Here is a 26,695-nt window from a genome sequence, read left to right on the forward strand (position 1 = left end):
TCTCTCTCTCTCTCTCTCTCTCTCTCTCTCTCTCTCTCTCGCTCTCTCTCTCTCTCTTTCTCTGACCTCTCTCTCTCTCTCTCGCTCTCTCTCTCTTCTATTCAATTCAATTTTTTTTTCAATTCAAAGGGGCTTTGTTGGCATTACAATTACAATTCAAACAGTAGGCCTAAAATGAACACACACCATTAAGATTGATTTATATTAATCATAAAAACATATCGTGTGTGTGTGTGTGTGTGTGTGTGTGTGTGTGTGTGTGTATGCTTGTTTTACTATATTCGTGGGGTCCAAAAACCGGGGAATACAGTATACTTGTGGGGTCTGCACAGCCTTGTGTGGCCCAACATGCTGGACCCCGCAAGGTTAAAGGGCTGTTTGAGGATTACGACTTGGTTTTAGGATTAGGGTTAGAATTAGGTTATGGTTATGGTTAGGGTGAGGGTAAGGGTTAAGGTTAGGCATTTAGTTGTGATGGTTAAAGTTAGGGTAAGGGCTAGGGAATGCATTATGTCAATGACGGGTCCCCACAAAGATAGTGAAACAAATAGGTGTGTGTGTGTGTGTGTGTGTGTGTGTGTGTGTGTGTGTGTGTGTGTGTGTGTGTGTGTGTGTGTGTGTGTGTGTGTGTGGTGATTCATATTGGGCAGCAAGATATGACCTCTCTCCTTCTCCCATGAGTATTTTTAATTTTGAGAGGTCATTCAGCTCTTTGAAATCTGAGATTACGGAGTTGAACTTGATAAATGTTCCTTGTTTTATTGAATGTTTTACATTGTAGGAGAAAGTGCATCTCTGTCCCAACCTCACAGTGACCACATGTTCTGTTTTCTTTTGGTTGTCATGCTTTTTTGTGTTTTCCTGTTTCGATTGCCAGTTTGTGGTGACTAAAGCCTGTACTTGGTTAGGATCTGTCTCTGCTTTCTATCTCTGACGGTATAGAGATATTCAGCTAATTCATAATCTCTTTTTAGTGCCAGATAGCATTCTAATCTACTTTGGCTTAGTTTCTTATTTTCAATGGTCCAGATAGGTTTCTGACATTATCTCTCTCTCTCTCTCTCTCTCTCTCTTTCTCTCTCTCTCTCTCTCTCTCTCTCTCCAACCCAAGGGACAAAATTAATTGCAATTATTTACTAAATTACATGTATTAATCTATTTTGGTCACAGTGGTATTGTAGGAGATGGAAACAACACTCTATTCTACCTTAGTATAGGAATATAAGCAAATGTACAACTGCTGGCCTTTTAGTTATATTGTATTGACCATACACTATATACGTTCAAAATGTGCCCCTATTTTCATCACTGGTTCTCACCATTGACATTCAATTCTTAAAATGTTGTTAAAAATGTCATCATATATATGCTGTATATTCTTTAATCTTTTAAAGAATATTTGTATGCAACAATTTGTTTTTCTTTCATTATAGTACATTATGTAATAGTGATATAGTTAAGTAGGCCATGGTGGAAGAAGTACTCCTTTTACTTAAAATATTAGCAACAAAAATATGCTTGAAGTGTCAAAAGTAACTGAAATGTATTGTAGTAGAGGTGTAGCCTAGTACAGTAGCCTAAAATGCAAATAACTCAAGTAAAGTACCTCAAATTTGTAAAGAACTTGAGTAAATGTACTTAGTTACTTTTCAACACCAAGACTACCTTTTCTATTGTACAGTGTGTATATAGTGTAGTAACGTGAAAATCATTTGTTGTATGTTTTTCTTCCATTCTTAATTTTATCACAGCATACACACATACTACATACATTTTATTTTTAAAGATATACATTTTAATTTTGCAGTTTTATTTCTCTCACAATATGAAATAAAAAAATAGTGACTGTAAAGTACAGTACTATTTTCTGTTGGAGGCATTGTGTCAAAATGACTACTACACACATCAGGGCTTTAAAGATGTAACTTCCAAGCAGACATAAACTAGTTTGTGTGCCAACATGAAATAATTTTACAGCATTAAAAAGGTCAGTAGTAATATGTGATGGAAGACTAGGCTATAAACATCAACACCTCTTTCAGGGACTCCAGGGCATTTTTCTGGTATTCCTCTGGTTTCACTATTCCTATATCGTTTTAAAAAAATAATTTAAAATTAGTTTTTTATTTATCTATAATGTCTCTGAAATCTATTAATGTTTAGGCTATGTCTTACCGATGACTATGCCATATATATTTAAATGTGTGTCACCCTGAATGTGACTGAGGAACCAGTCGTTGGCACCAGTATGGTATGAAAAAACCTTCAGTGGTCCATTTCAGGAAAGCAAAAGAATTACCTGTTGATTCAGGGAAGTGAACACTAGAGGGCGATATAGGTCTGAATAAGGGATTGCCTGTATGAGTAGTAGTCTAACCCCTTTGAGGCATGATCTCTAGCGGCCCCCGGTGTGTCAATAAAGGTACTACATGGAAATGTCCAAAACCACTGCCATACTTCTTCCATGGTATGGGGTTCCATTTATGCCAAAATTAAGTCGAAATGCTTACTGTCTGTCCAGTCCCGGCGTTATGGGCGGGCTTTAGGGGGCCGGGCCCGCCCCCAGAGTCTGCTGTGCCCGCCCTGGACGGACGAGCCCTTTTTTAACTGACAAGCTTGATTGGTTTGTCAAAACTGATGCGGTTCAAATGGAAATTGACATGCAGCCTGCATGTCAGGAAGCTATCGGGAATTTGTATGAGAGAATAGGTAGCTTAATGTAAACTAAAGAGATAATTTAGGCTATGGATATATGGCGTTTCCTTAATGTTAATCAACGAGCTCCAAGGTTGGTGGAAGAAATTGACAAAGACGGCAAAAGTACAGGGAGTAACGTTAGTTCTGAAGTTGTCACTGCCATAGCTAGCATTAGCCACGGTGCTGCTAGCCGACACTGTAACCCAAAGCAAGGGTTGTGTGCAATAGTTGTATGTTTAGTGTACATACTGTGCAGTGAAAATTAAGTCACTCTGCTGTTATGCTGTTTCAATACCAAATAAAATCTGTTAAACGTGTAGACCTGTATGCATTCATTCAATGCTCATTTGCAAGATAATTAACATAATGTTACATGATGAGATTTATTTAATTTGTGCCCCCCCAAAAATAATGGCATGCCCGTCCGTGAATTTGTGTCTGGAGCCGGGTCTGTGTCTGTCTATGTGTCAATGTCCATGTCTATGTCTATGCTTACTGTCAATGTCTATGTCTATGTCTATGCTTACTGTCAATGTCTATGTCTATGTCTATGCTTACTGTCAATGTCTGTCTATGTCTATGTCTGTCTGTCTATATCGATTGCTCACATGACTCAACATTTGTCTTTGTCAACTCAACTCCTGTCGTCTGTTGCCCTCCTTGTCATTTGACTGTGTTGTCTTGCTGTGTCGTAGCACTCTGTCGATGCTTTGTGTCGTAGCACTCTGTCGATGCTTTGTGTCGTTACTATGCGTCGTTTCACTCGGCCGTTGCTACGTGTCGTTGCTATGTGGTGTTTCAATGTGTTGTTATGATTGTCATCCTGAAGTGTCGACTTACTGTTATCAAGTTGAGGAGATTTCCCAGCTACAAGGGGAACGTTCCACACACGGTGGCCCTGCAGCCGTGGCAACAGGGCCTGCCATTATTATCCCATCTTAAGGTCATACAACCTTTTTTTTACATTCAAGTGACCTCACTGCAGCACAAATATTCTAATAGCTCAGTTTTTCCTGAAAAAAATGATGTTCATAGATTGACTGTAGACAACAGGGTTGATGTTTTACAAGCTTTTTTAGAAAATAAAACCAGACGGACAATGAATTGTAAAAATGACCTCAGGTTCCTGAGGCAATTATTGCAAATTATTTTCAAACAGCTTGCCACATTAATAAGACCAACGAGAATATCAGGAAAGTTGGCTAAAAGTAATCTGAATGGGCTGCAGTATAGGCTAATTATAAAATAATAATAACATAAATCTAATAGCATAATAGTTCAATTGTTTTCACAAAATGCACTGAAACACCAGGTCAACACTGGTCAACATAATGTCCATTGTAGCATAACAATAGCCCCCAAAAGTCTAAATTAGTTATTATTGTCTCTCATTACCAGATCACAATGGGATAATATTGGCAGGTTCTGTTGCCACGGCTGCAGGACCACCGTGTGTGGAACGTTCCCCTTGTTTAGCTGGGAAATCTGCTCAACTTGCTAACAGTAAGTTGACACATCAGGACGACAATCATAACACATTGAAACATCACATATAGTAACGTCCGAGTGAAACGACACATAGCATCAACATTACACATAAATGCATATTAAGAATCTAGTAATGACATTATTAGTTTCTTAATATGTATCGGCATTATACTGTTGTAGAGAGGCAGACCTGGGAAAGAATCTTTGTGCATACCTTATCCATCCCTGGCAATCATCTGCAGATATGTCCAGACATCCAGCATCTATTGCGTCCAAGAGGGACATCTGATCATCTGGCTGGTGATCAGACACTTTCCACTTCCATTCAGGAAAATAATTCCTCTGTGGTTTTGGAGAATAAGGTGGAAGGAAGGAAAACCATCCTGGGATGAGCCTTGAACCACTCTGTGACTGGAAGAGAATAGTGAAACACCACATAGTCCCACACAATTTCAAAACGTCCTGGATTCTGCCTCACTTGGCACACATATTTTATTTTATAGAGGTCATCAAGGAATGAAAATAGGTGCTCGGTCTTTAATGTCCCAATAAGCAATAAGCATTTTTATTTTTTGACTTAATTTTAGATGTAGTCTAGATGTAGCAGAATGTGGCAAATTGCAATCCAATTTACAGTCATTTAGTGGTATGTAGATTTAACACATTTTTATAATAATATGTAGACATGTGCAAAATGGAGTCTAAATACACAGTTTGGTGGTGGTTGACTTTGAGTGATTAAAAAAAAACAGATCAGGAAATTGTGAAAGGTGTGGTCATTGCATTGTAAACTTGTGTGACTAAGCAATGAAAAGTGATCCACAGTTTAGTCCACACACTGACTGTTGTGCTGACTGTGTGAAGAATTTTGAATTAGGTGAAGTCACTACTGAGAAATGTTTATGCCCATATATTCACACATTATATCATGCAATATTCCAATATAAACAACAAGTACGCCTAGGTAATCTGTTAAGCAGACTTTATGATGCATTTGACCTATATGTACACTGCGATGTATATTTTCTTCTAACAATTATATTTTCAGGATTTTTAAGAGCGCCTGCACCGAATAAAAAACAAAACATGTCATTGAACGGAATTGGCTCGCAGCCCTGACAGCAGCAGTCTCCTCCCCCTGAAGTGGATGTGAAGAAGAGCACCCTCCGGTTTGTCTGACATACAGGAAGAAGTTGAAAGAGTCTCAAAAACACAGCGCTGCCTTTAAAACTCGCCACCAGTTTCTTTTGCACTTTTGCTTTTCCCCCCCCTTAGTCGACTTGCTGAAATGTAGAGCTGGAAGAATGAATCTGAATCTGAGGACTGCTGCTGATCTGGAGGCTCTGTAACGTGAGGATTACTTCACCCGAAGAGAAGTAGCCTACCAGTCGTTTTTAAATGGAGAAACCGGGACAAATCTAAAACGTATATTAATTGAACGAAAATGTCAGAGCACAGGTCTAGTTTTCTTCACATTGGAGACATTGTGTCTTTGTACGCGGAGGGCTCGGTGAATGGCTTCATCAGTACTTTGGGGTAAGTTCCTCTTATGTGCCTTTTACTTTCTACTCACTGGGGACTCCATATGGATTAATCCTCATATCTTTACTACTTCCACGTTACATCTGACGCCACTTCATGCCTCTCTTCATGTTCACTGGAAACTGCTTTTAGTCAAAACTTAAAGTGCGACTTGTGGCCAAGGCCTGTCAGCGCGCAAACTGCTGCCTCTCAGGAAATTCTTCACGTTTACGCAAATGTAACAGGAATGCAAAGCAGCGTGTTACCCAGGTAGAAAAGTCGTTGGTTTCAAGCAGATCATTTTACTGTGGTGCCCAAAGAAGGGTCAGGGGACCCAGAGGGCGACAGTAGGTGGTGCCAGGGGGGGTCCTTAGCAAAATAATGGAGTTTCACTATTATTATTTGAAGTTAGGATAGTTGTGATGGATTTGAATGGTGCTCACACCTTCTCACCTACAGCATAAAGTTACTCAGTTATGTAGACCATTAAACAAAACACTTAAGAGACATTTAGACATTTACAGATAGTTTGATTGTGTCTATGTGAGTTATCTGACCCTAAATGAACACTGCATTATCTCCTCTGATAATACTATAAGGATATCTATTATTTACGTGAGTAATTGAGGAAGCCATGTCCTATGTTGAGAGCGTTTCATACACTTTGAGGTGTCCTTGTGATCTTCTATATTATGTAATATAGTATAGCAGCCAACTTTAGAAGAGATCTGAGCCACATTATGATTTTGGAGAGAGTGATTTGCAAGATTCAGTCACTAGGCCATCGTTTAAAGCATTGGTGACCAACCCTAGTGGTCAGGACCCCTTCAATGCGCCACAAGATAAAACTGAGGGCCCACAAGTAAAGAAATGGGACAGGAGAGAAGAAAAAAACATTACTTTTTTATTTAATCTATCAGACTTTTTACTAATCTTTGCTTTGTTTGTGAAATACTCTGTAGTCTAACAATTGCTGACTGCACATAGACATTTAGTTTATAATGAGGGTTTACAAGTGAACACTGCTTCATTTCACCCACATGCGTTTGGGAACCACTGCTTTAAAGTGTGATGTCAGTTTTTATTTTGCCTTTAGGTTTGTCATATAGCTTATGCTGACAGTTGTCAGTCTGACTTTATATTTTAGGCTGTGTGTAGGTGTGTTTGAAACTGCTTTTCATTGTGTCATTCGTCACACAGTAGTGCAAAAAAACATTTCACCAGCAGTTTGTTTGGCTGTAGTTCCTCCTGAGCTGAAAGCTTCCGTGCAAGGTGGAATACCTTGTGGTTCCTGGTGCACTCTGGCCTCTGAACCTGCAGAAAATGAGTGGAAAGATCGACTGGCCCTGAGGAATGAGTGTACCACACCCACCACCTCTTCCTTTTCCTTCTGTTCACTCTCACTCTTTTCCTTTCCTCTCCCTTAAATTCTTCCTCTTACAAACAGTAACTTCCCAACAGGTGGCATACTCTGATGTTAAAGCACCTTCTCTAACGCCTTGTGCTGTGGAAGATCAAAACAATTAAATGTCTTGGAGAAAATGGCAGCTAAAAAAACATTAGCACCTTACACTGTCTGCAACAATGTTCCTTGGCTGCCTCACTAGGACAGCACACAGTCAAACTACTTTCTTTAGCTGAAACGCTCCCTTAACTGTAAAGGCCTGTGCTAATGCAAATGAAAGTAGCAGCAGCAGCACACACAGGAGCTGTACATTTGAAAAAGCAAAAGTGCACAGCGGCTATTGTTCACAGCTCTTGTTGTTGTGAAACAAGCAGTCAAACTCTTATCAACGATTCAATAACTCATGTAGTTTGACAGCGGAGCGCCGAGTATGTTATCAACGGCTGTGCTGTGCCAGAGCTCACCAAGGCCCAGAGAGAGAGAGAGAGAGAGAGAGAGAGAGAGCGGCAGACCCTGCAGGAACCTCTCTGAGCCACAGCCCCTGAGCACAACGTAACCTCGGCTAAGGCCACTCATGCCCTTGTTTGCTTTGCGAGTTCCTCACACACCTTACATTGCAAACACTCAAAAGCCAAATGACCTCTGAGTTTCCTATAAGGTCAGAACCATTAATTGATGTTGACCTTTTGGATTTTGTGGTCATGATCAGAAAGCATCACTTTGGAGAGACAAAATATATTTTTGATTGATGGTAATCAATCAATTCACTTTCTTGTGGACCTGTAGTGCTTATATAAGAGATGGCCTACATTATAGGACAAATATAGAATTATTCTGTAATCATTATTTAAGTGGTTTTGTGTATGATTATTTTCCCATTTTATTTATATGTTCCATAAGAAAGGAAATAATGACAGGATACATTTAATGAGGAAGTGCATGACTCAATTAGATTACTATGCTGCTTTATCAGCACGTTGAAACATGCAAAAACAGGCAGGGTGTCAAATCTCTTACACTTTTCTTACAGACGAGTCATTCCTCTGTGCACTTTAGCTTTTTCTTTGAAAACACTGTCATAACGAACCTATCAGACCTGCTATTCTGCATGGATTACATGCTGTATTTTTTTTTTTCTTTCTGCATTGTTGTCTCAGTCCGCTCAACACAACAGCAGTGGAGCTAAAATTAGCTTGCTGTGTCAAGCCTGGTATCATTGGTTCATGTTTAACTCAGTTACAGAGCAAACCCTTGCACTAGCTGAGATAGTCAGGCCTCTCAAAGCCTCTCTGTTTAAACCAAAGCCTGTCTCTCAGCGGACTTAAGGTTACTTATTTATGAGCTGGAGGGACATTTCCAGAGAGCCTTCCTGTTTAGCCATTTAGCACTTGATTCTGCTTCCTGTTGGCCTCTATTGTGTCTCATTTAGATGTAACTCTGATACAGAGTTGGAAGAAATAATACACAGCCCATGGATTGACGCTGATCAACTGCCGTAGCATTAATAGGAAATGGCTCCGCTCACTTCAGCAGGGCTGCCAGCTTTGTGTGAATTGGAGGAATTGTGCATTGCATTATGTTTCTCCTCAGTGGACGGGATGAATGAATGTGCTTGTGCACCTCGGCCTTTGGTGCAAATGGGATAAAGGGAATGGGATGATATGGATGTGGAGCTGCCGGTGTCATAGAATATATTCCAGCAGGATGATAAAGCCATCTGTGACTGTAAAACTGCAAACAACCTACACACACTGTATATCCTAAAAAAACTTCCTCAGACACTGTGACCCTTGCCCTCAGAGAATTACACCTAGTTCTCAACTGTGTACTTTTACACCAGATTATCTCACATTTGCTTTCTTATATTGAGCCTTGTCTTGACTTGAGTTAGATTAGAGTTACTCCAGAACTAAATTAAGTCTCAAATAAAACAAAGCATTTACTCTAAATATCTGTCATCATCTCCATGACTCTGTCAGCCAAACGTGTGAATTTCACTGACCTGATGTGTAGGGATTGACCAATACTGTTTTTTCAAGGCCAATACCGATTATTAGTAGTTAATAAAACCGATAACCGACATTTGAAACCAATATGCATTAACAGTGTCAAAATTAAGATTTTTGCAATGTTACAAAATGCTTTGAGTAATTATTTAATAAATGACAAACTTTCAACATAATACCGAGCAAAAGATAGTCAGATGGTGTTGTGGGCGGGACATTAAGTCAGACTCAGTGGTGAGTGAAACCGAAGCAGAGGGACAGACAGCTATCACTGAGTCAAGGCAGCGCACTTCTTAATTAACTATCGGTTATCAGGCAAATAAAACGCTGATACAGGTCATTGAAAACGGCCCGATAATCGGTCTATCCCTACTGCTGTGCATTACTATACCTGTCAATGAAACATGTCTAGTGTGTAAAATAGTCAGTAACTAGCAAATAAAAGGCTAGGATGTGGGAAACATGGCAGTTATTATTAACTAGATGACACCCCTCGAATGCACTCTAATCAACCCTGCACAGAAACCACAGGGTTTCCTCTGGTGGCCGCCTACATGTTTTAGGAACCCACAGTAGACTTGACAGAGAAACGCAGTCTTCAGTGGCCAATACAATGTTCACTCTCAGCTTTATTTACATTTTACACACACCATGTTGATATCTGGTTTTGTTATATTTTCTATGCATCCATGTGAAAGCCACAGACACCTGGATATCATTTAACCCCGCTTTATCCATCACGTTACAGCCTCTACACTGAGCAGATCTCCCCCCCCCCCGCTGAGCTGGAAAGCGGAGATAAAAGCGATGTTAAATTAGATGAGCTCTGTCCAGAAATGTCCAGAGCATCGGTCTATATACTGGAAGAGCTGTCAGGAGATGGATGTGATGGTGAACAGAGCCGTCACTCTTTCTTGTGTTGCCAGCTGAGCTCTTCAAAGTCAAAGTCAAAGTCTCTTTATTAGTCTCTTCATCCTGCAGGTGGCCAATCAACTGTAGAGCAAGTGTGGTTTTGAACTGCATTCAAAAGATCGGTTTTAATAGCAGTCTGAGACTCTGCTTTGTGCATTTGCATTTGACTGTGATCCCACAATTAGACTACAGTGTGTGTCATGTAAATCTTTGTGATAGGGGTGATAGAATGATTATATAGGGTATTTCACACTGTTCCTTATGGTCTACAATAGGGTATGTAACATTGGTTGGGCTGAAAATTGCCTGAATTCTATTTTATTAGGCCCTTAACTACCCTGTGAATATGGCTCTATTTGGAACAAGAGCTTTTCTTCCAAATATGGTATGCTCATGAGTATTTAGATGAGCTGCACGCTGATTGGTTTGAGCGAACCCCATAGAAACACATTGGAGACGAGACAGCAGGTCTCATATTTCAGACACTGCAAAGTTATACGTTGTTTGTCAGGCTATTTCGTTATTAAATTCACTTCTGAGACTTTTTTAAGCGAGAAATCAACTATATAAAGCTCAAATATGGGCCGTTTTACAAAAATTGATGGCTAATTGCAAATTTGGTAAGACGTGTCGGACTTTAGGAGCTCCACACAGTCTGACGTGAAAACAGCAACCTCACCCAGTGAAAGTCACCGTTTCTCGGTTACTGGACTACCGGGGCTCGGCTGGCTGCCAGCTGCCGGCATAACTAGAGTATATTTACAGTTTGAATTTCGTCATGCCACTTATATAACATATACCCCAAGGTCTTATAAAGCTAACAATGGTGTCAGATTTCAATTTAATGCATTTTTGTGAACATTAGCTAGGGATTTCATTAGCTGCTACTGTCCCTTCAATCCTATGGGTAAAGATCGGCTAGCTGCAGGCCCTGGAGCTCCATCAGGGCCTCGGCATTTTGTAGTCCAGTAACCCAGAACCGGTGACTTTGCGCGGGTATGGAGCGCCGCGGGCTTCCCTTCATGACAGAGATCCAGCTAGCTCACAGCGAGCCGGAGTCTATGAAGGACACGGGGCGGTGAGGCAGCACCGGCCGCTGTCACGTAGCCTGCTGAGCTCCTGCTGAACTGCGACACACAGTCGGACAAAATTTGCAATTAGCCATCAATTTTTGTAAAACGGCCCATATTTGACCTCTACAGTTGATTTCTCGCATAAAAAAAGTCTCAGAAGTGGATTTACCTATGCTGAAATTATGCTGATTGATGATTTTTGATTATCATTTTGTCCTTTTCTCTGCAGGCTTGTCGATGACAGGTGTGTGGTCCAGCCTGATGCTGGAGACCTGGCCAACCCGCCCAAAAAGTTCAGAGGTGTGTATGAGTGTACTAGCCGCACTGGTTTGAGGTCACACACACACACACACACACACACACACACACACACACACACACACACACAACATTGTGGTTTTAGAGAAGCTTGTATGTGTTTAAGTGGCTCCGCAGGCTGCTGGTGGGTCAATAACCATCAACCTCAAAAATGCTGTGTCACCACATTCAGACCCTTGAGTGCCACTTAACCTGACTTAACAGAGAGTGACTCCTGTGTACCTGAATGCTTCTCCTCTTCTCCAGATTGCCTCTTCAAGGTGTGTCCCATGAACAGATACTCGGCCCAGAAGCAGTTCTGGAAGGCAAAACAAGGAAAACAAGGAAACAACAATACACAGGGAGACTTGTTTAAGAAGTTACAGGTAGAGCTTTTAAAATAACAAAAAAACAACCTAAAAAAACAACAATCCCAATCTGCATCTGGATCTCCATTTTCATTTGCATCCCAAAGCTGTAGTAAATCTCTGTTTCATTACTCAGGATGCGGCTGAACTGGAGCAGAAACAGAACGATTCCGAGAACAAGAAGCTCCTTGGAGAAGTTGTGAAATACAGTAATGTCATCCAGGTACAGCCCATCTCTTCAGCAAACACCTGCGGCTTCAGATTCTCTTTAGTCGAGAGGCTTGCTTTGGTTTTCTTGTTTACCAAGGTTGTGTTACTGTAACTCAATCTCTGATACTTCAGGCAATTTCGTAAAAGTCCACAGTGGTAGTATTTGGTTTCACTGATTTCTAAAATCTTGTTTTACAGGTTGAATTGAGAAAAGCAACATGTTGCGAAAGGCAGTCTTTATTATTCCTTCAGTAAACAGGTCTTGTTCAATAATCAATTTGTTAGGGTTGACTTAAAACATTGGTATAATTTAGCCCTTAAAGTGCTCATATTATGCTTTTTGGCTTTTTCCATTTTCCTTTATTGTGTTATATATCTTTTTTGTGTGCACGTTATAGGTTTACAAAGTGAAAAAGCCCAAAGTCCACCCCAAAGGGAGCGTGGCACGCCCTCATACTCTGCTTCTGATTGGCTAGTAGTCCTTACCTAGCTACTGCACATGTGCGACTCCCAACAAAGATGGAACAGAAGTGAGATGTCTCACTCTGTAGCTAAAACGGAGAGCTCAACACACAGGATGAAAAGAGGAGCTGCAGCAATGTGCAGTACAACAAAAATATGGTGTTTTTTGAAAATTAAACCATGTAAACCTATTCTGATATAACCTCTAAATACAATTATGAACCTGAAAATGAGCATGATATGAGCACTTTAAATGGAATGGAGAAATGTGTTTTGTGGTAATACACACACTTTTTCAAATGAGGCCATATCGAATAAAATAGTAAACCAACTCTTTTGACTCAAACAAGAAGTTACCTTTTGGCGATAACCAACATTCTTATTTCTTTTTCTCCCAAAAAACTTTTCTTACTCCTGTACAGTGATGGAAAGTAACTCTTATAATACAATAACTCAGGTACTGCGCTTGAGTAGTTGAATCGACTAAAAGTTATTGACTGCTTTAGCGGCTAGTTACATTACAGATTAAGAGTTTTGTATACAAAACATATGGTGATCTCAAAATATTTTTGTTTGTCTTTGCAGAGCTGAAACGATTAGTTGATTAGTCAGTTAATCGGTTATTGATTGTCAGAAAACTATTTGATAATTACTTTAAGTCAATGTCAATATTTCATGGTCCATGGTTTAATTTTCCTCTGTAATTAGTTTGAAAATTTAAATTACATGTTTCATACTTTGAGGGTTTGGACTGTTGATTGGACAAAACATGCATTGTGAAGGTGTACATACTTTTACTAAAGTAACATTTTCAATGCAGGACTTTACTTCTATTTTTACAGTTTGGTATTAGTACTTTTACTTAAGGATCTGAATACTTCTTCCACCACTGCTCTTGCAGTATTTAAACACTATGACTCTTTTGTCTCAGCTCCTGCACATTAAGAGTAATAAGTACCTGACGGTGAACAAGCGTCTCCCTGCTTTGCTTGAGAAGAACGCCATGCGGGTTTCTTTGGACCCGGCCGGGAACGAGGGATCCTGGTTCTACATTCAACCCTTCTGGAAGCTCCGCAGCGAAGGAGATAATGTAGGTCTCTGTCCACACATTTCTATAGAAAGTACTGATCAACAACGTGACATTTCTCTCTCTTAAAAGTACTTTTTAATCCTATACAATGTCAGTTCGTTGTTCGTCCTGTCCCAGTAACATTTCTGATTTTTGTCCTTCCCCCTTTTGGCTTTAGCATCGTATGGTTAAAGGTATTGCTCCTGATTGTGCATGGTGTTTGTACATTATGAGGTCAGACACAGGATGTCATATAAAAAGCATGGATACACCGGCCTTCCCACTGCATGTTAGACGTTTAGGTTGAGCTTTAAAAGCATCCAGTCGGGTTGTTACTTTCTATCTACTGCATATCACTGATTCTGTTTCATTGTATTTAAATCGTTTTTGTATATACCAGAACAGCACAGGGATAAGTGTGATGAGCAACTCGTTTCTGAAGCCACAGTGTGTTTGTGTGTGGCTGGTTAACAGTAGATACTGTGTAGACTCTATTATAACTTAGATTGGGTTAGAGCATGTATTATGCAAGCGATGATACAATGACAGGCAGTGTACTTTCCAGTCCCCATATGTCTCTGTATGCTGCATTCATGTCCAGTCACCATGGTACGGATGAACTTCTTTGCCGTGAGCAGCTCAACCGCTCTCTCATGTGAATCTCAACCTGTTGCTGTTGCACATAGCGCCTTTTTTTCTTTTTCTTTTTTTAAATAAAGGGTGTTTGCAGACTTTAGACTTAAGCCCCTTGCATGGACACACCCTTACTGTAACTTCTTGGTTCCATTTATCACCCAACACTTCTTGAAGTTTACCAACCGGTGTCTCCACCTGTGCTGGGATATAACTGTCTCTTATTGGTTTTAAGGTGGTGGTTGGAGACAAGGTGGTGCTGATGCCAGTGAACGCAGGGCAGCCTCTTCATGCCAGTAACATCGAGCTGCTCGACAACCCCGGCTGCAAAGAGGTGGGACTAATTCATCTATATTGTTTCTATCAGTACTGAAACAATTCACTATAGCTGTAATACAGCTGTATACTCCTATTCCTGTATGGATGTGATATAGTTGCATCATTGTTGTACAGTCTGGCTCAGGTCAAACCCTTTGTAAAACATACAACAAATACAGAGATTACAGAGAATGAATGCCAGAGAACTTTCTTTTATTATCTACTTTGACAGTCAGTCATAACAGATAAAAAACATTAATAAACTACTTTTAAGGTAGATTTTTTTTCAGGGCTAAATTACGTAGTATCGGATTGATGCATAGACTCACAAACTCGCCGATACCAGCATTTTAGGCAGTATCGGAAGCATTTCCGATTTCTGGTATCGGTATCGGAACAACTCTAAACTAAATAAAAACTTTTCACCAAGAAGAAACTATAGCTTGTCATCTAGCTATAGTTTATAGCTATCATAGATAGTTTATGAATGATCTATCGTTTTAGTCGTTTAACTGTGGTCGAAACAAAACAATGGTGATGTTACAAAGGATTTTAACAGACTGCGTGTGTATGATAAGTATTTTATTTCATGTTGTGTTTTTCCTTACTCTCTGCTTCATGCTGCAGGTTAATGCTGTTAACTGTACCACCAGCTGGAAGGTTACATTGTTCATGAAGTTTAGCGACTACAGGGAAGACGTGCTAAAGGGGGTATGTTGTTTTTATTGCTCTTCGATCTGTTTTCTCAGTGCATCTTTTTAGCACGACTGCATCTGGTTTCCATGTTTTCAGAACAAACAGCATGCAGTTATCTTGCGGCAGTCTCATGTTTTGCTTGTGTCCTCTGTCAGGGAGACGTGGTGAGGCTGTTCCACGCTGAGCAGGAGAAGTTTCTGACCTGTGACGAGTACAAGAAGCAGCAGCACGTCTTCCTCAGGACCACATTGCGGCAGTCTGCCACCTCCGCCACCAGCTCCAAGGCTCTCTGGGAGATCGAGGTGAAGCACACACAGGATTTTTTTTTTTTTTAAAGATTATTTTTTGGGGCATTTTAGGCCTTTATTTCCACAGGACGGATGAAGACATGTAAGGGGAGAGAGAGGGGGAATGACATGCAGCAAAGGGCCGCAGGTCAGAGTCGAACCCGCGGCCGCTGCGTCGAGGAGTAAACCTTTATATATGTGTGCCTGCTCTACCAACTGATCTAACCCGGCCACGCGCACACAGGAATTTAAAGCATCTCACTTTCATTTTGCCATTGATACTTAATTGATTGATTGATATTAAAATCATTGATTTTTTTTTTTAGAAAGGAGTCATGTTCATTTATCATGCTCTGGTGACTTTGTTCTGTGTGCAGTTCATGGACAATTTAAATATATGTGTTGTCCCTTTAGTAACAACCAGCCATACACAGCTCAGTTTAAATTAACATAAATCAACAAATGATGCGTTTTTAAGCACTTAAATTTACAGTTTTGTCATAACTAAGGAACATTATCTCACACATTTATGCCATAATTTCCCCTCTGAGAATACAAACTGTCTGCCTGTCTGCCACTTTAACCTGTAGTTCTTTGTAATCTCCTATCTATTGTACTGGACACTATGTTTCCCTTTATTAGCGTGCACTAAGTTGAAGTTCCTGTTGTCCCTCTGCTGCCAGAATGTACATGTGTTACCATATCAATTGCTGACATGTTGTTGCGCTAGTATGACAAACACAAATTCCTGTTGTACTTGGCACATAGGTTGACACCGGAGTGACAGGCTAAAAACTGGAAGTAATTTGGTTTGTGAGTTATTCTCACTTTGAATAACCTCTCTAAATAAAATAAATCATCCTCTGACTGCTATTAAGTCAAGCTTATCCAACAAAGAGCTGTTCTGCCTGTTAAACGAAACCAGAAACTAAATGAGCAGCGTTGTTGTACCTAAACTGAAAACTGTGAGCGATGTTATAAAAGTCCCTGTGACCCTAAACCACATGCAGGAGACAGAAAACATCATAAACAGTGGACAAAAACCGATGCTTCTAGGTATGTAATGCTCCTTATTTTTTGTTTTCGTTCCAGGTTGTGCACTATGACCCCTGCAGGGGCGGAGCCGGCCAGTGGAACAGTCTCTTCCGCTTCAAACACCTGGCGACTGGGAATTACCTTGCAGCCGAGGTGAGTTTTACTCGTTTTTTTTTTTTTTTTTATTCCTAAATTTAGCTGCTTCTCATTGTGTTTAATTCCACAGTACTTTTAAAGAGTAGTTTTTACTAATATAAAACAACTGAGTATCTGCTTTGCAGTTTCTGAATATGCACAGTTGAAGGGGATTTTAGTTGATGTGCTGTAGGTGGCAGTATTCCCATTGATATGGCCACTGTCGCTCATCTGCTGTTGAATAGTTTGTATTTTAGGGTGATGGTAGATGATAATGACATGATTATCATCAGAGCTTTTTATATATGAGGTCACTGACCGCTCAATTTCTGTGCAGGCAAACCCTGAATTCAAAGACAACACGGTGGAGCCCAAAGGAGAGGTGAGTCAGTCAAACAAGCACATTTAGCTGCAAAGTCACATACACCCGATCTCAGACTGGCTATTACTAACAGATTTTTTACGTGATTGTATATAGTAAGTTGATATTTATAATTCAAGACGCCAGCAGTGCAAATATCATTTTACACCATAGATGAGCCAGATTGACTGAAAGAGAGAATGAGTTGGTGAAGAGGAGAGAAGATTATACAAGTGTTTTTAGTGGAAAGAACGATTATCTCAGCAGTTATACATTGTCTGTCCAACTTCGAACCCTTCCCTGTCTCCTCATCCTTTGGTTATGCAACACCACCAGTTGTCTTACACTCACACCATCTCTGAATCTATATCTACAGCTTTCTTTCAGCTCTTAGCTACCTTGCACATTTGTATTCTGGCAGTGCAAGGAACACGCACACAAACTCCCTCAGCCTCACACACTTTCTCATGCACGTGCTGAATTTCAGACACACAGGGGGCTCCTTACATAACGTCTGGGTGTGGGGGTGCCCTGCGAGAGGGGATGGAGGGGAGGCAGACGTGCTGTCTGCTCTGCTCCACTCGCCTGTGCTAAGCTGGTGGGGTGAGTCACCAGCAGAGGGGGAGAGAAGGAGGAGGGGAGAGGAGTGGGAGGATAGAGAAGCTGAGGCGTGGAGGCAGCTCTGGGGAGCTTCCCATTGACATGCAGAGAACAGTGGGAGAAATTAACCCTCGCCATTATGTGCTGCATCTACACAGCGCACACTGTACCAGCCTACGTACTGCAGTGTCTTAACACACCACACAGAAGTCATGGCTCTCTGGCTACATCTCTGTGTAATTTGATACTTCATTAGTGTAAGAAGCTGTGACAGTATAGTTTGGCTCACAAACTATTTTGGATCCGTTTGTCCTCCATTGTAGATTTTATCAACAGTTGGGCTCATTTATCAGAATTTACATCGAGCATGTGTGGAAAGATATGGCAACTTGACACAAAATATTTCTATGCTCAGCTTCGCATAGGCTTACAAATATTCAACATAACAGTTCTTGTTCATTGAGATGAGGCTGAATTTTTATAACATAGCTGTACACCATTTATGAGGAAATGTAAAGTGTATAGTGTAAAGTGTGGAACAGTTTAAAATGATGGCCTAGTGCTGCTGGGCATGAAGGTAAGAGGAGTTGTCCTGCTGTGCACACTGCCGTTAGCCCTAAACTATTTATCAATTAATCAATTAATGGACAGAAAAGTACTTGAAGTTATTATAACACTTATTTTTACAGTATCCTGTGTAGTTGTCATGTGTGATGCCATCATTTAAAGTAATACACTTGCCTTTTTTCTTGTTTTATTATTAGAAATTGAATTATGGTATGGTATGCCATGGTTATCTATTAGTCTGCAGATTATTTTACCGATCGATCAATCATTTTGTGTATAAAATGTCAGAGAAAAGTGAAATTGTAATTTCCCATAGCCTAATGTGAATATATTGCTTCTTTTATTCAACCAACAGTTCAAAACCCAAATATTTTCAATTTACTATCAAATATGACAAAGAACAGCAGCAAATCAGCACATTTGAGAAGCTGGAACCAGTAATCTTGAAAAATGGCTTACATTTTTGTCAAAATTGAAACAAATTGCTGATTAATCTTCTGTTGATGGACTAATTGAAAAATTGATTTATCAACTTATTGTACCTACATTTTGAGTTTTTTGATGGTTGGTTAACAAAATAAGCAATGCAACATCAATTTAGGCTCTGAAAACTTCTAATGGGCTCTTGCACTTAACTTTGACACTTCAGTGACTCAACAATCATTACAATCCATTCATGGAAATAGCTTACAGAATAATCAATAACCAAATCAATGATTAGTTGCAGCCCAAACCTGCGGCAAGCAAGATCCATTGACTTGCAAAAGTGTAAACACACTCGTGGGAACAAGCTTTGCATGCATCTCTCTTTCATAGACTTGAATATGGACCGAACATGCAGCACTGTGTAGTGGATGTTTAATGATTGTCAGGACCGTATAAAATCTACTGTGTGAGTATTGATAAACGACTTAACTGCAGACGCTAATTTCTACTTCCTCTGCGTGTGTGCATGGCGGTGTGTATCTATGTGTGTGTGTGTGTATGTATCTATGTGTGTGTGTGTGTCCTGCAGAATGAGACGGATACTGTGTTTTCCAAGAGGAAGCATCAAGCAGCAGATAAGATTGCTTTCACCCTGGTTTCTGTTCCCCATGGGAATGACATTGCTTCTCTGTTTGAGCTGGATGCCACCACTCTGCAGCGGGCCGACTGTCTTGTGCCCAGGTCAGTCACTCACATTTGGGGCACTTAAGTTGTTACAATTCATCCTGAGGGGGACATTGGTGTCTGTACCAAATGTCATGGCAATCCATCCCAAGATATTTCAGTCTGGATCAAAGTCGTGGACCAAACGACAGGCCGACATTGCCATCCCTTTAGCCATGCTAGCAGCTAACTGACTGACCAAGATGGATACTTTTCAGTTCAACAACAGCAGTAAGCATACAATCAGTTATGCATGTGACTGTAAATGACTTGTCCCATGCTTCCTCAGAAACTCCTATGTCAGACTTAGGCACCTGTGCACCAACACCTGGGTGACGAGCACCAACGTCCCCATCGATTCAGAGGAGGAGCGTCCAGTTATGCTCAAGGTCGGACACACACACACACACACACACACACACACACACACACACACACACATATACACAAACACATACACAAACACATACTTTGGTAAAACAAACATGGATGCATTATTGAGACATTTCTTTTGGCTGTTACAATAGATCGGCACCTGTCCCACTAAAGAGGACAAGGAGGCTTTTGCCATCGTATCTGTTCCCCTGTCGGAGGTCAGAGACTTAGACTTTGCTAACGATGCCAACAAAGTCCTGGAGTCCACTGTGAGGAAGCTTCAGTATGGCAACATCGCTCAGAATGAGAGGAGGTACAGATGCATAAGCGTGACGACACAGGTGACACAAGATGGTGTGCATATTTTATGATTTCACATGTTATTTTTGCCTTCATATGTATTTTAGGTTTGTGACTAAGCTCCTGGAGGACCTGGCTTTCTTTGTGTGCATGGTACCAAACAACGGTCAGGATGTTCTGTCAGTGGTCACCTCCACACCCAATCGAGAGAGGCAGAAACTCATGAGGGAACAGAACATCCTCGCCCAGGTCAGCACACACACTTCTGTGTGTCGTTGCAGATTGATCTAAAGTTTAACATGAGGTTCCAGAATTGACAGTGATGACGAGTGCAAATCTTAAATTATCGCATTTCCACAGATTGGACTTAAGAAGTGTACTTATTGAAGTATTTTCCTGTTATAGTCCGTAGATGCTTGGTTGGTTGGTTCTCCATCATTGTATGTGCGTTTCTGTTCCTCCAGATCTTTGGCATCCTGAAGGCTCCATTTACAGATCAGGGTGATGGTCCGATGCTAAAATTGGAGGATTTGGGAGACCAGCGCTATGCTCACTTCAAATACATGTTGAGACTCTGCTACAGGGTGCTACGCCACTCCCAACAGGACTATCGCAAGAACCAGGCATGTTTCCGCCTTCTACACAAGTCTAATATTAAGTATTCATTGAGTTTGTCAGGCTCATTGACACTACACATTATCACAGGGATTTGGGGAAGCTTAAGCACAGAGAGATGGCTTTTGACTAGGAGCTTGTCAGTATAGATTCTGATGACTGTCTGGAAAAATCTATGCAGAGACCACAGCTGCCTAAATCAAGAAAATTAGTGCTCAAACAGTCATCCATTAGTGGATCAACAGAAAGAAAATCCTGACAATTTGTGTGAGCTCACATATATTTTTATGAGATAAGAAAGGTCACATTTTCTCTTTATATAAATACATTTTTTATTTATATAAGGAATAAAACGCACCCATTCTTGGCTCAATACACTCATGGCTTTTGCTACTACTGTCACCTACTGATGTTAGCTATTAGCTAGCTAGCTAGCTATTAAGATAACCTTAGCTACTCCTGCATACTTATTGTACTACATAATTTGACTGACTTAGGACATCACTCTACTTGTGCAACTGTTGTCCTGAATTTGAGCATTTCACAGATCAATGTGTGTGGTTTTATTACAAGAGTAAAACAGGAAGAAAACACACGGTACCTTGCTAGAAGACACGTTTGTTATTTATGGTTTCCTGCTTTTATTTTCATTCGCCTCACTCTCAGCCAGGCCATCTAATAATTACTTCATTAAAGCAACAGGTCTTCTCTTTACATAATGTATTTTGACATGTCCAGTAGTAAAAGGGCAGGTGTAAATAATAAAATGAACGATCACACTGCCATGTTTTAATGTGACACTTGAATAGAACAGAGCCATTGTTAATGTTGTTAGTAACACCTGTGCTTTTCTACTACACTTCAAATTGTCTGCTGTGAAAAAGACTGATGAAGGCTAGATGCAGTGATTCATCACCTTTTTATGCTCTCTTCTTTACGTCTTTACTCAGACGTTTTCTCTGAACTTCATTTCATCACCACTTCTATCAAAAGTGTTTATAACCATATGTCTCTTGTGCCACGTAGGAATATATAGCCAAAAAGTTCTCAATCATGCAGTCTCAGATTGGGTATGAGATCCTGGCTGAGGACACAATCACTGCTCTGCTGCACAACAACCGCAAGCTTCTGGAAAAACACATCACAGCCAGAGAGATTGAGACCTTCGTCAGCCTGCTGAGGCGCAACAGAGAGCCCAGGTCAGACATGTACACCTCCAGAAGAGTAGATGATCCGAGGGAACAATTCAATAATGAAAAGTATACGATAAATCTGACATTGTGCATGAAAATTAGTAGTCATACATAAGACTTTTGTAAGACAAGGACTGAACCCTATGACAGGAACACAGGACAATGCAGAATAATGCAATCCAATATGTAAATCTTACCTACTCTACTTTTGTGAAATAATTCAGATTTTTATCAGAAATTCACCTCTAACCTTCCCTCTACTGTCGCTGTGGCACCATATTTTGTGGTGTGGTATTGGTGTTGCTGTTATTGTGTTTCCCCCTGCTTTTTATGTCAAAATACAATAGAGTATATACTGTAAGAGCCATATCTGTCAAAAAAACAAAAAGGAGGAATGAAGATTTTTTACATGTAAAAAAAGGGGACAAAGATGTTAGTTACAGTCAGAAACACACACACACACACACACACACACACACACACACACACACACACACACACACACACTTTCATGTGTACAATCAGTTCATGTGTTCCATTGCTAAAACATTGTGTGTTAAAACATTTAAGCGTTATGATTCATGTCTGCTAATACTCATCCAGATTCCTGGATTATCTGTCTGATCTCTGCGTGTCCAACAAGACTGCCATCCCCGTCACACAAGAGCTTATCTGTAAATTTATGTTGAACCCCACCAACGCCGATATCCTCATCCAGACCAAGTGAGTCATACCCGTGGTATCTATATTTAAAACATCCACGTTGATCCTTTCATATTTCATTCGTTCATTTTTAAACATGTACAAACACGCACATTCAGTAAAGCGTGTGCTGCTTCCTCCAGTGTGCTTTTGTGAAATAGATAATTTCAGCAGCAGCAGCTCTACGTCAGAGTGTAATGTTTGCAGTTTTTCTTGTAACTGCTTTATGTCACCCTCTCCTTCGCCCCCAGACTAATCTCTAACACAGAGACCACCCTGGAGTCCTCTATGCTGCAGGAGGAGGTGGAGGAGGAGGAGGCTTGGCTCTACTGGATCGACAGCCACAAGGAGCCTCACGGCAAATCCATTCGCCACCTCGCCCAGGATGCTAAGGGCAACCACAAGATGGATGTAGACATTATCACCTATTACAGGTGACACTGGCAATCTTGCTTTTAATTCCCCTTTCCCCAGTAACACAAACATGGCTGAATCAAGCAAGCAGTAGTATGTGTTTTCCCTCTTTTCGTTCCATGTCCAATCTGCAAAACAAAATCTGTAAAACAAAACCATGTCCCTCGTCTTCTTTGTAGGTACCAGTTGAACCTCTTTGCTAAAATGTGTCTGGACCGTCAGTACCTAGCCATCAACCAGATCTCCTGTCAGCTACCAGTGGATCTGATCCTGCGCTGCATGTTTGACGACTGCCTACCCTACAACCTCAGAGCCTCCTTCTGCCGTCTCATGCTGCATATGCATGTGGACCGTGACCCACAGGAGGCCGTAGTGCCTGTACGCTACGCCCGCCTCTGGACCGAGATCCCCTCCAAGATCACCATCCACGAGTGAGTGTCTGTGTGATTACGTGTATTACGTGCATGCGTATTTTGCGAGTCACCACATGCAGATTGTGGTTGTGCTTTTCCACAGGTTTGAGTATGAGTCCACTGACACGTCAAGAGAGGAGATGAAGAGGAAGTTTGCTCCCACCATGGAGTTTGTGGAAGAATACCTTAAAGATGTGGTCAGCCAGCCTTTTCCATTCGGGGATGATGACAAGAATGAACTCACGTTAGAGGTAAAATAAACAGTTTCATCCACATTTATTTTCTCACGGGCTATTCCTGTCTCAAATTGTGCCTCATGGATGTGTTTTCATGTGCTGCTGCAAAGGTTTTGACCATGATGTTACACTTCTCCCTTCCAGGTGGTGAATCTGGCTCGTCACCTGGTTTACTTTGGTTTCTATAGCTTTAGTGAGCTGCTGCGTCTCACACGCACTCTGCTGGCCATCCTGGATATTGTCCAGCACCCACTCACCTTCATGAACAAACTCAACAAGAGTCCAGAGGCCGGTCAGTGCAGTTACACAGCATAAGTGCTTTATATCATTGCATTGGTCAATTAAGGTTTACTCTTTTTATGTAGCGCTTTAAACAGAGTAAAACTTTATTTTGTTGTTTCCTAGTTCAGGGATTAAGATAATTGAATTTGTAGGAGGCAGTTCCATAAATTGGGTAATAAAATAAAGAAGGCTAAAAGAAAACATGATTTAGTTTAAAATTATGATTAAAGGACAGACAATAACCCAGCGTCAGTAGTCCTCAGGTTTCAAGATGAAAATTTAGATGCAGCAGATAAAAAATGTATGCAGGAGCATGGGTTAGCATTAATATATTAGGAATTAGAATTCAACTGTAAAAGTAACAGGGAGCTAGCAATAAGAGAAAAGAAATGAGGTAATTGTCTTGCTTTTTTGTCCTTGTTAGAAGATTTTTTGCAGTGCCTGGGTGACATTAGAACTATAATATGAAGTCACAGAAATGGCCATATGAGGTCAAAGATGACTTTCTGCAGGTCAGAGAAATAAAGGACAGATCTGCTTTTGGAAGTGAATTAGGATAGATTGCAACTAGATTGAAAAACTTTTCTGGAAATGTAGACAAAGTGGTAAATAAAAAAGTGTGGTATTGTTTAATGGACTGGAAACAATTGCCGCTTACCCACTAGTAGTACCAGCTCTACTCTACTCGGCTTGACTCGACTCGGCCGCGGTGCCCTGTACTCCGTTTTCCATTGCAGATTTAATACCGCCTCATGCCTGAGGTGAGTGTGGCTGGTCGTCATAGTGACACTGCAGGAAAACTGCCGTGACCTAACGCGACACACACACAGAACGTCGAAGGTGTGTTGTTTTTGACTCTCAGCATGTGGCTGTTGCCACAGCCAGAAGAAAAATTTGGTTTCAAAAGAAGCTGGAGGCAGCAAAAAAAAAAAGTGATGATTCTCTCTGACCAATCAGTAGTCTGCAGGTTTTCACGTCACCTTTTGGTATCGCCTCAGCTCGCTTGGAACGTCGACGGAGGTGATACTAAAAAAAGTACCTGTTAGCAGGTACCAAGGACTTTTTTCGTAATGGAAAACCAAAAAAGGCGAGTAGAGTCGAGCAGGTACCATGTGATGGAAAAACGCCAAATAACTGCAGATTTATGTTAATTCAGCTGATGTCCTAATGGCATTTGTTTTTATGATACACATAGTCAACTACAGTATGTAAATGGAAGTACTAAGTGATAGGCTTTACACACACACCATGCAAAATGTGTGAAGATGAATGTTTCCTTTAGGCAACAATGTCCTGCGTACAATCCACGGAGTTGGGGAAATGATGACTCAGATTATGATGAGTCGAGGTGTGCCACACAGCCTCCCTGACAGCTCTCCGTCCCTGCGCTATGGGAGAGGACACTTCCTACCAGACAATGAGGATGTCATGGTGATGGACACCAAGCTGAAGATCATTGAGATCCTGCAAGTAAGTGCTACCTACAGGATGTACATTTAGGGATTTCTGGTGAAATTTTGGCATTATTAAAAAAAAAAAAAATAAATTGATTCTATGTTTGTGTGCTTTTTGTTTCCCTGTCAGTTTATCCTGAGTGTGAGGTTGGATTATAGGATCACATACTTGTTGTCCATCTATAAGAAAGAATTTGGGGACAAGACTATAACTGACAGCTCTGCCTCTTTGGCTGATATGCCCCAAATGACACGTGAGACTTTATTCTCTCCTATTGCAAGTACTGAAGCTTTCTTTTCACGTCCAAAATGAGGTGTTTACTGACCTGTTAACTTTCTTTTGTCTCCAGCTTCTGAACCAGACATAGATGAGATTGCAACCAAAGCAGAGAGCATGTTTGCAGGGAGGTAGGTGAAGCTGTGCTTAAATACACTTTTTTTTTAATGACCTGGGTCTCTTTGGAAATGATTGCATCTGCTTTAAAACTTCCGTCTAAGCTTTATTGTGCACATGTATGATTTCAGCTCGGAGCTAAGTGCGGTGGAGCTGGATGATGAGGGTGGCCGGACGTTTTTGAGGGTTCTGATCCATCTCATCATGCAAGATTACCCTCCAATGGTGTCTGGCTCGCTGCAGCTCATGTTCAAACACTTCAGCCAGAGAGCTGAGGTCCTGCAGGCCTTCAAACAGGTAGCGACACAGCAGTTACACTCAAGCATTTTATACTTGGAGAGCTGACAGAGTGTAGCATTAGGCACTTCCTCAGTTTTGATTAGGTTTCTCCAAAGGCCCAAACAGCAGCTGTTTCACTAAGTGAAGTGAAATTGTCTCACTAAGAGCTTCCTCGGCTGAAATCTAGAGCTGCACAAGCTCTATGCTTTCACACACGTTTGTTTTTTTAATGTCTTTATGTCTGGTTTATTTCTCATCCAGTGTGTGTGTGTCTGTATGTCTGTGTGTTTTCCAGGTCCAGCTGCTAGTGTCAGAGCAGGATGTAGAGAACTACAAGCAGATCAAGGCTGACCTGGACCAGCTGCGTCTGACTGTTGAAAAGTCAGAGCTGTGGGTGGAGAAGAGTGGAGTCTACAGCAGCGAAGACCTGGGGGTCAAAGAACAAAACATTGAGGTGGTGTACCATTATTTAAAGGGTTGATAGAATGAATATATATATGGTTTTTCACACTGTTCCTTAAGGTCTCATAATAGGGTATGTAACATTGGTTGGGCTGAAAATGTCCCAGGTTTTATTCTATGGGTCTATAGGGCATCCCTGTGTAATGTCTCTATTTGGAACGGCAGCTTTTCTTAACAAATATGGTATGCTCATGAATATTTAGATGAGCTACGCGCTGATTGGTTGCACACATACAGACACAACGCTGCCCCGCAACACACACACACACACACACACACACACACAC

General features: G+C 40.9%; 1 protein-coding gene across 2 annotated transcripts in view; it reads left to right on the top strand.

Moving 5' to 3' along the window:
• Nucleotides 1-5,337: 5,337 nt before the first annotated feature.
• itpr2 (inositol 1,4,5-trisphosphate receptor, type 2) overlaps nucleotides 5,338-26,695 on the top strand; it is a 64,784-nt gene continuing 43,426 nt past the window's right edge. Inside the window, exons 1-26 of one of the 2 annotated variants that reach the window (XM_036003548.1) lie at nucleotides 5,338-5,721; nucleotides 11,332-11,402; nucleotides 11,667-11,785; nucleotides 11,904-11,990; nucleotides 13,371-13,529; nucleotides 14,377-14,475; nucleotides 15,087-15,170; nucleotides 15,311-15,457; nucleotides 16,535-16,634; nucleotides 16,954-16,994; nucleotides 19,156-19,307; nucleotides 19,579-19,678; nucleotides 19,817-19,977; nucleotides 20,072-20,213; nucleotides 20,429-20,587; nucleotides 21,606-21,778; nucleotides 22,376-22,495; nucleotides 22,726-22,908; nucleotides 23,068-23,319; nucleotides 23,405-23,552; nucleotides 23,682-23,829; nucleotides 25,102-25,289; nucleotides 25,404-25,527; nucleotides 25,624-25,681; nucleotides 25,799-25,964; nucleotides 26,242-26,400. In XM_036003548.1, coding sequence (XP_035859441.1) covers nucleotides 5,630-5,721; nucleotides 11,332-11,402; nucleotides 11,667-11,785; nucleotides 11,904-11,990; nucleotides 13,371-13,529; nucleotides 14,377-14,475; nucleotides 15,087-15,170; nucleotides 15,311-15,457; nucleotides 16,535-16,634; nucleotides 16,954-16,994; nucleotides 19,156-19,307; nucleotides 19,579-19,678; nucleotides 19,817-19,977; nucleotides 20,072-20,213; nucleotides 20,429-20,587; nucleotides 21,606-21,778; nucleotides 22,376-22,495; nucleotides 22,726-22,908; nucleotides 23,068-23,319; nucleotides 23,405-23,552; nucleotides 23,682-23,829; nucleotides 25,102-25,289; nucleotides 25,404-25,527; nucleotides 25,624-25,681; nucleotides 25,799-25,964; nucleotides 26,242-26,400 — 3,432 coding nt within the window. In that variant the 5' untranslated portion in view covers nucleotides 5,338-5,629. Of the gene's footprint in view, nucleotides 5,722-11,331; nucleotides 11,403-11,666; nucleotides 11,786-11,903; nucleotides 11,991-13,370; nucleotides 13,530-14,376; nucleotides 14,476-15,086; nucleotides 15,171-15,310; nucleotides 15,458-16,534; nucleotides 16,635-16,949; nucleotides 16,995-19,155; nucleotides 19,308-19,578; nucleotides 19,679-19,816; nucleotides 19,978-20,071; nucleotides 20,214-20,428; nucleotides 20,588-21,605; nucleotides 21,779-22,375; nucleotides 22,496-22,725; nucleotides 22,909-23,067; nucleotides 23,320-23,404; nucleotides 23,553-23,681; nucleotides 23,830-25,101; nucleotides 25,290-25,403; nucleotides 25,528-25,623; nucleotides 25,682-25,798; nucleotides 25,965-26,241; nucleotides 26,401-26,695 lie in introns of both variants that reach the window. The other variant, XM_031316926.2, reaches the window with a different exon arrangement.

The sequence above is a fragment of the Sander lucioperca genome, chromosome 7 (genome assembly GCF_008315115.2).
Source record: "Sander lucioperca isolate FBNREF2018 chromosome 7, SLUC_FBN_1.2, whole genome shotgun sequence".
NCBI classification, from domain to species: domain Eukaryota; kingdom Metazoa; phylum Chordata; class Actinopteri; order Perciformes; family Percidae; genus Sander; species Sander lucioperca.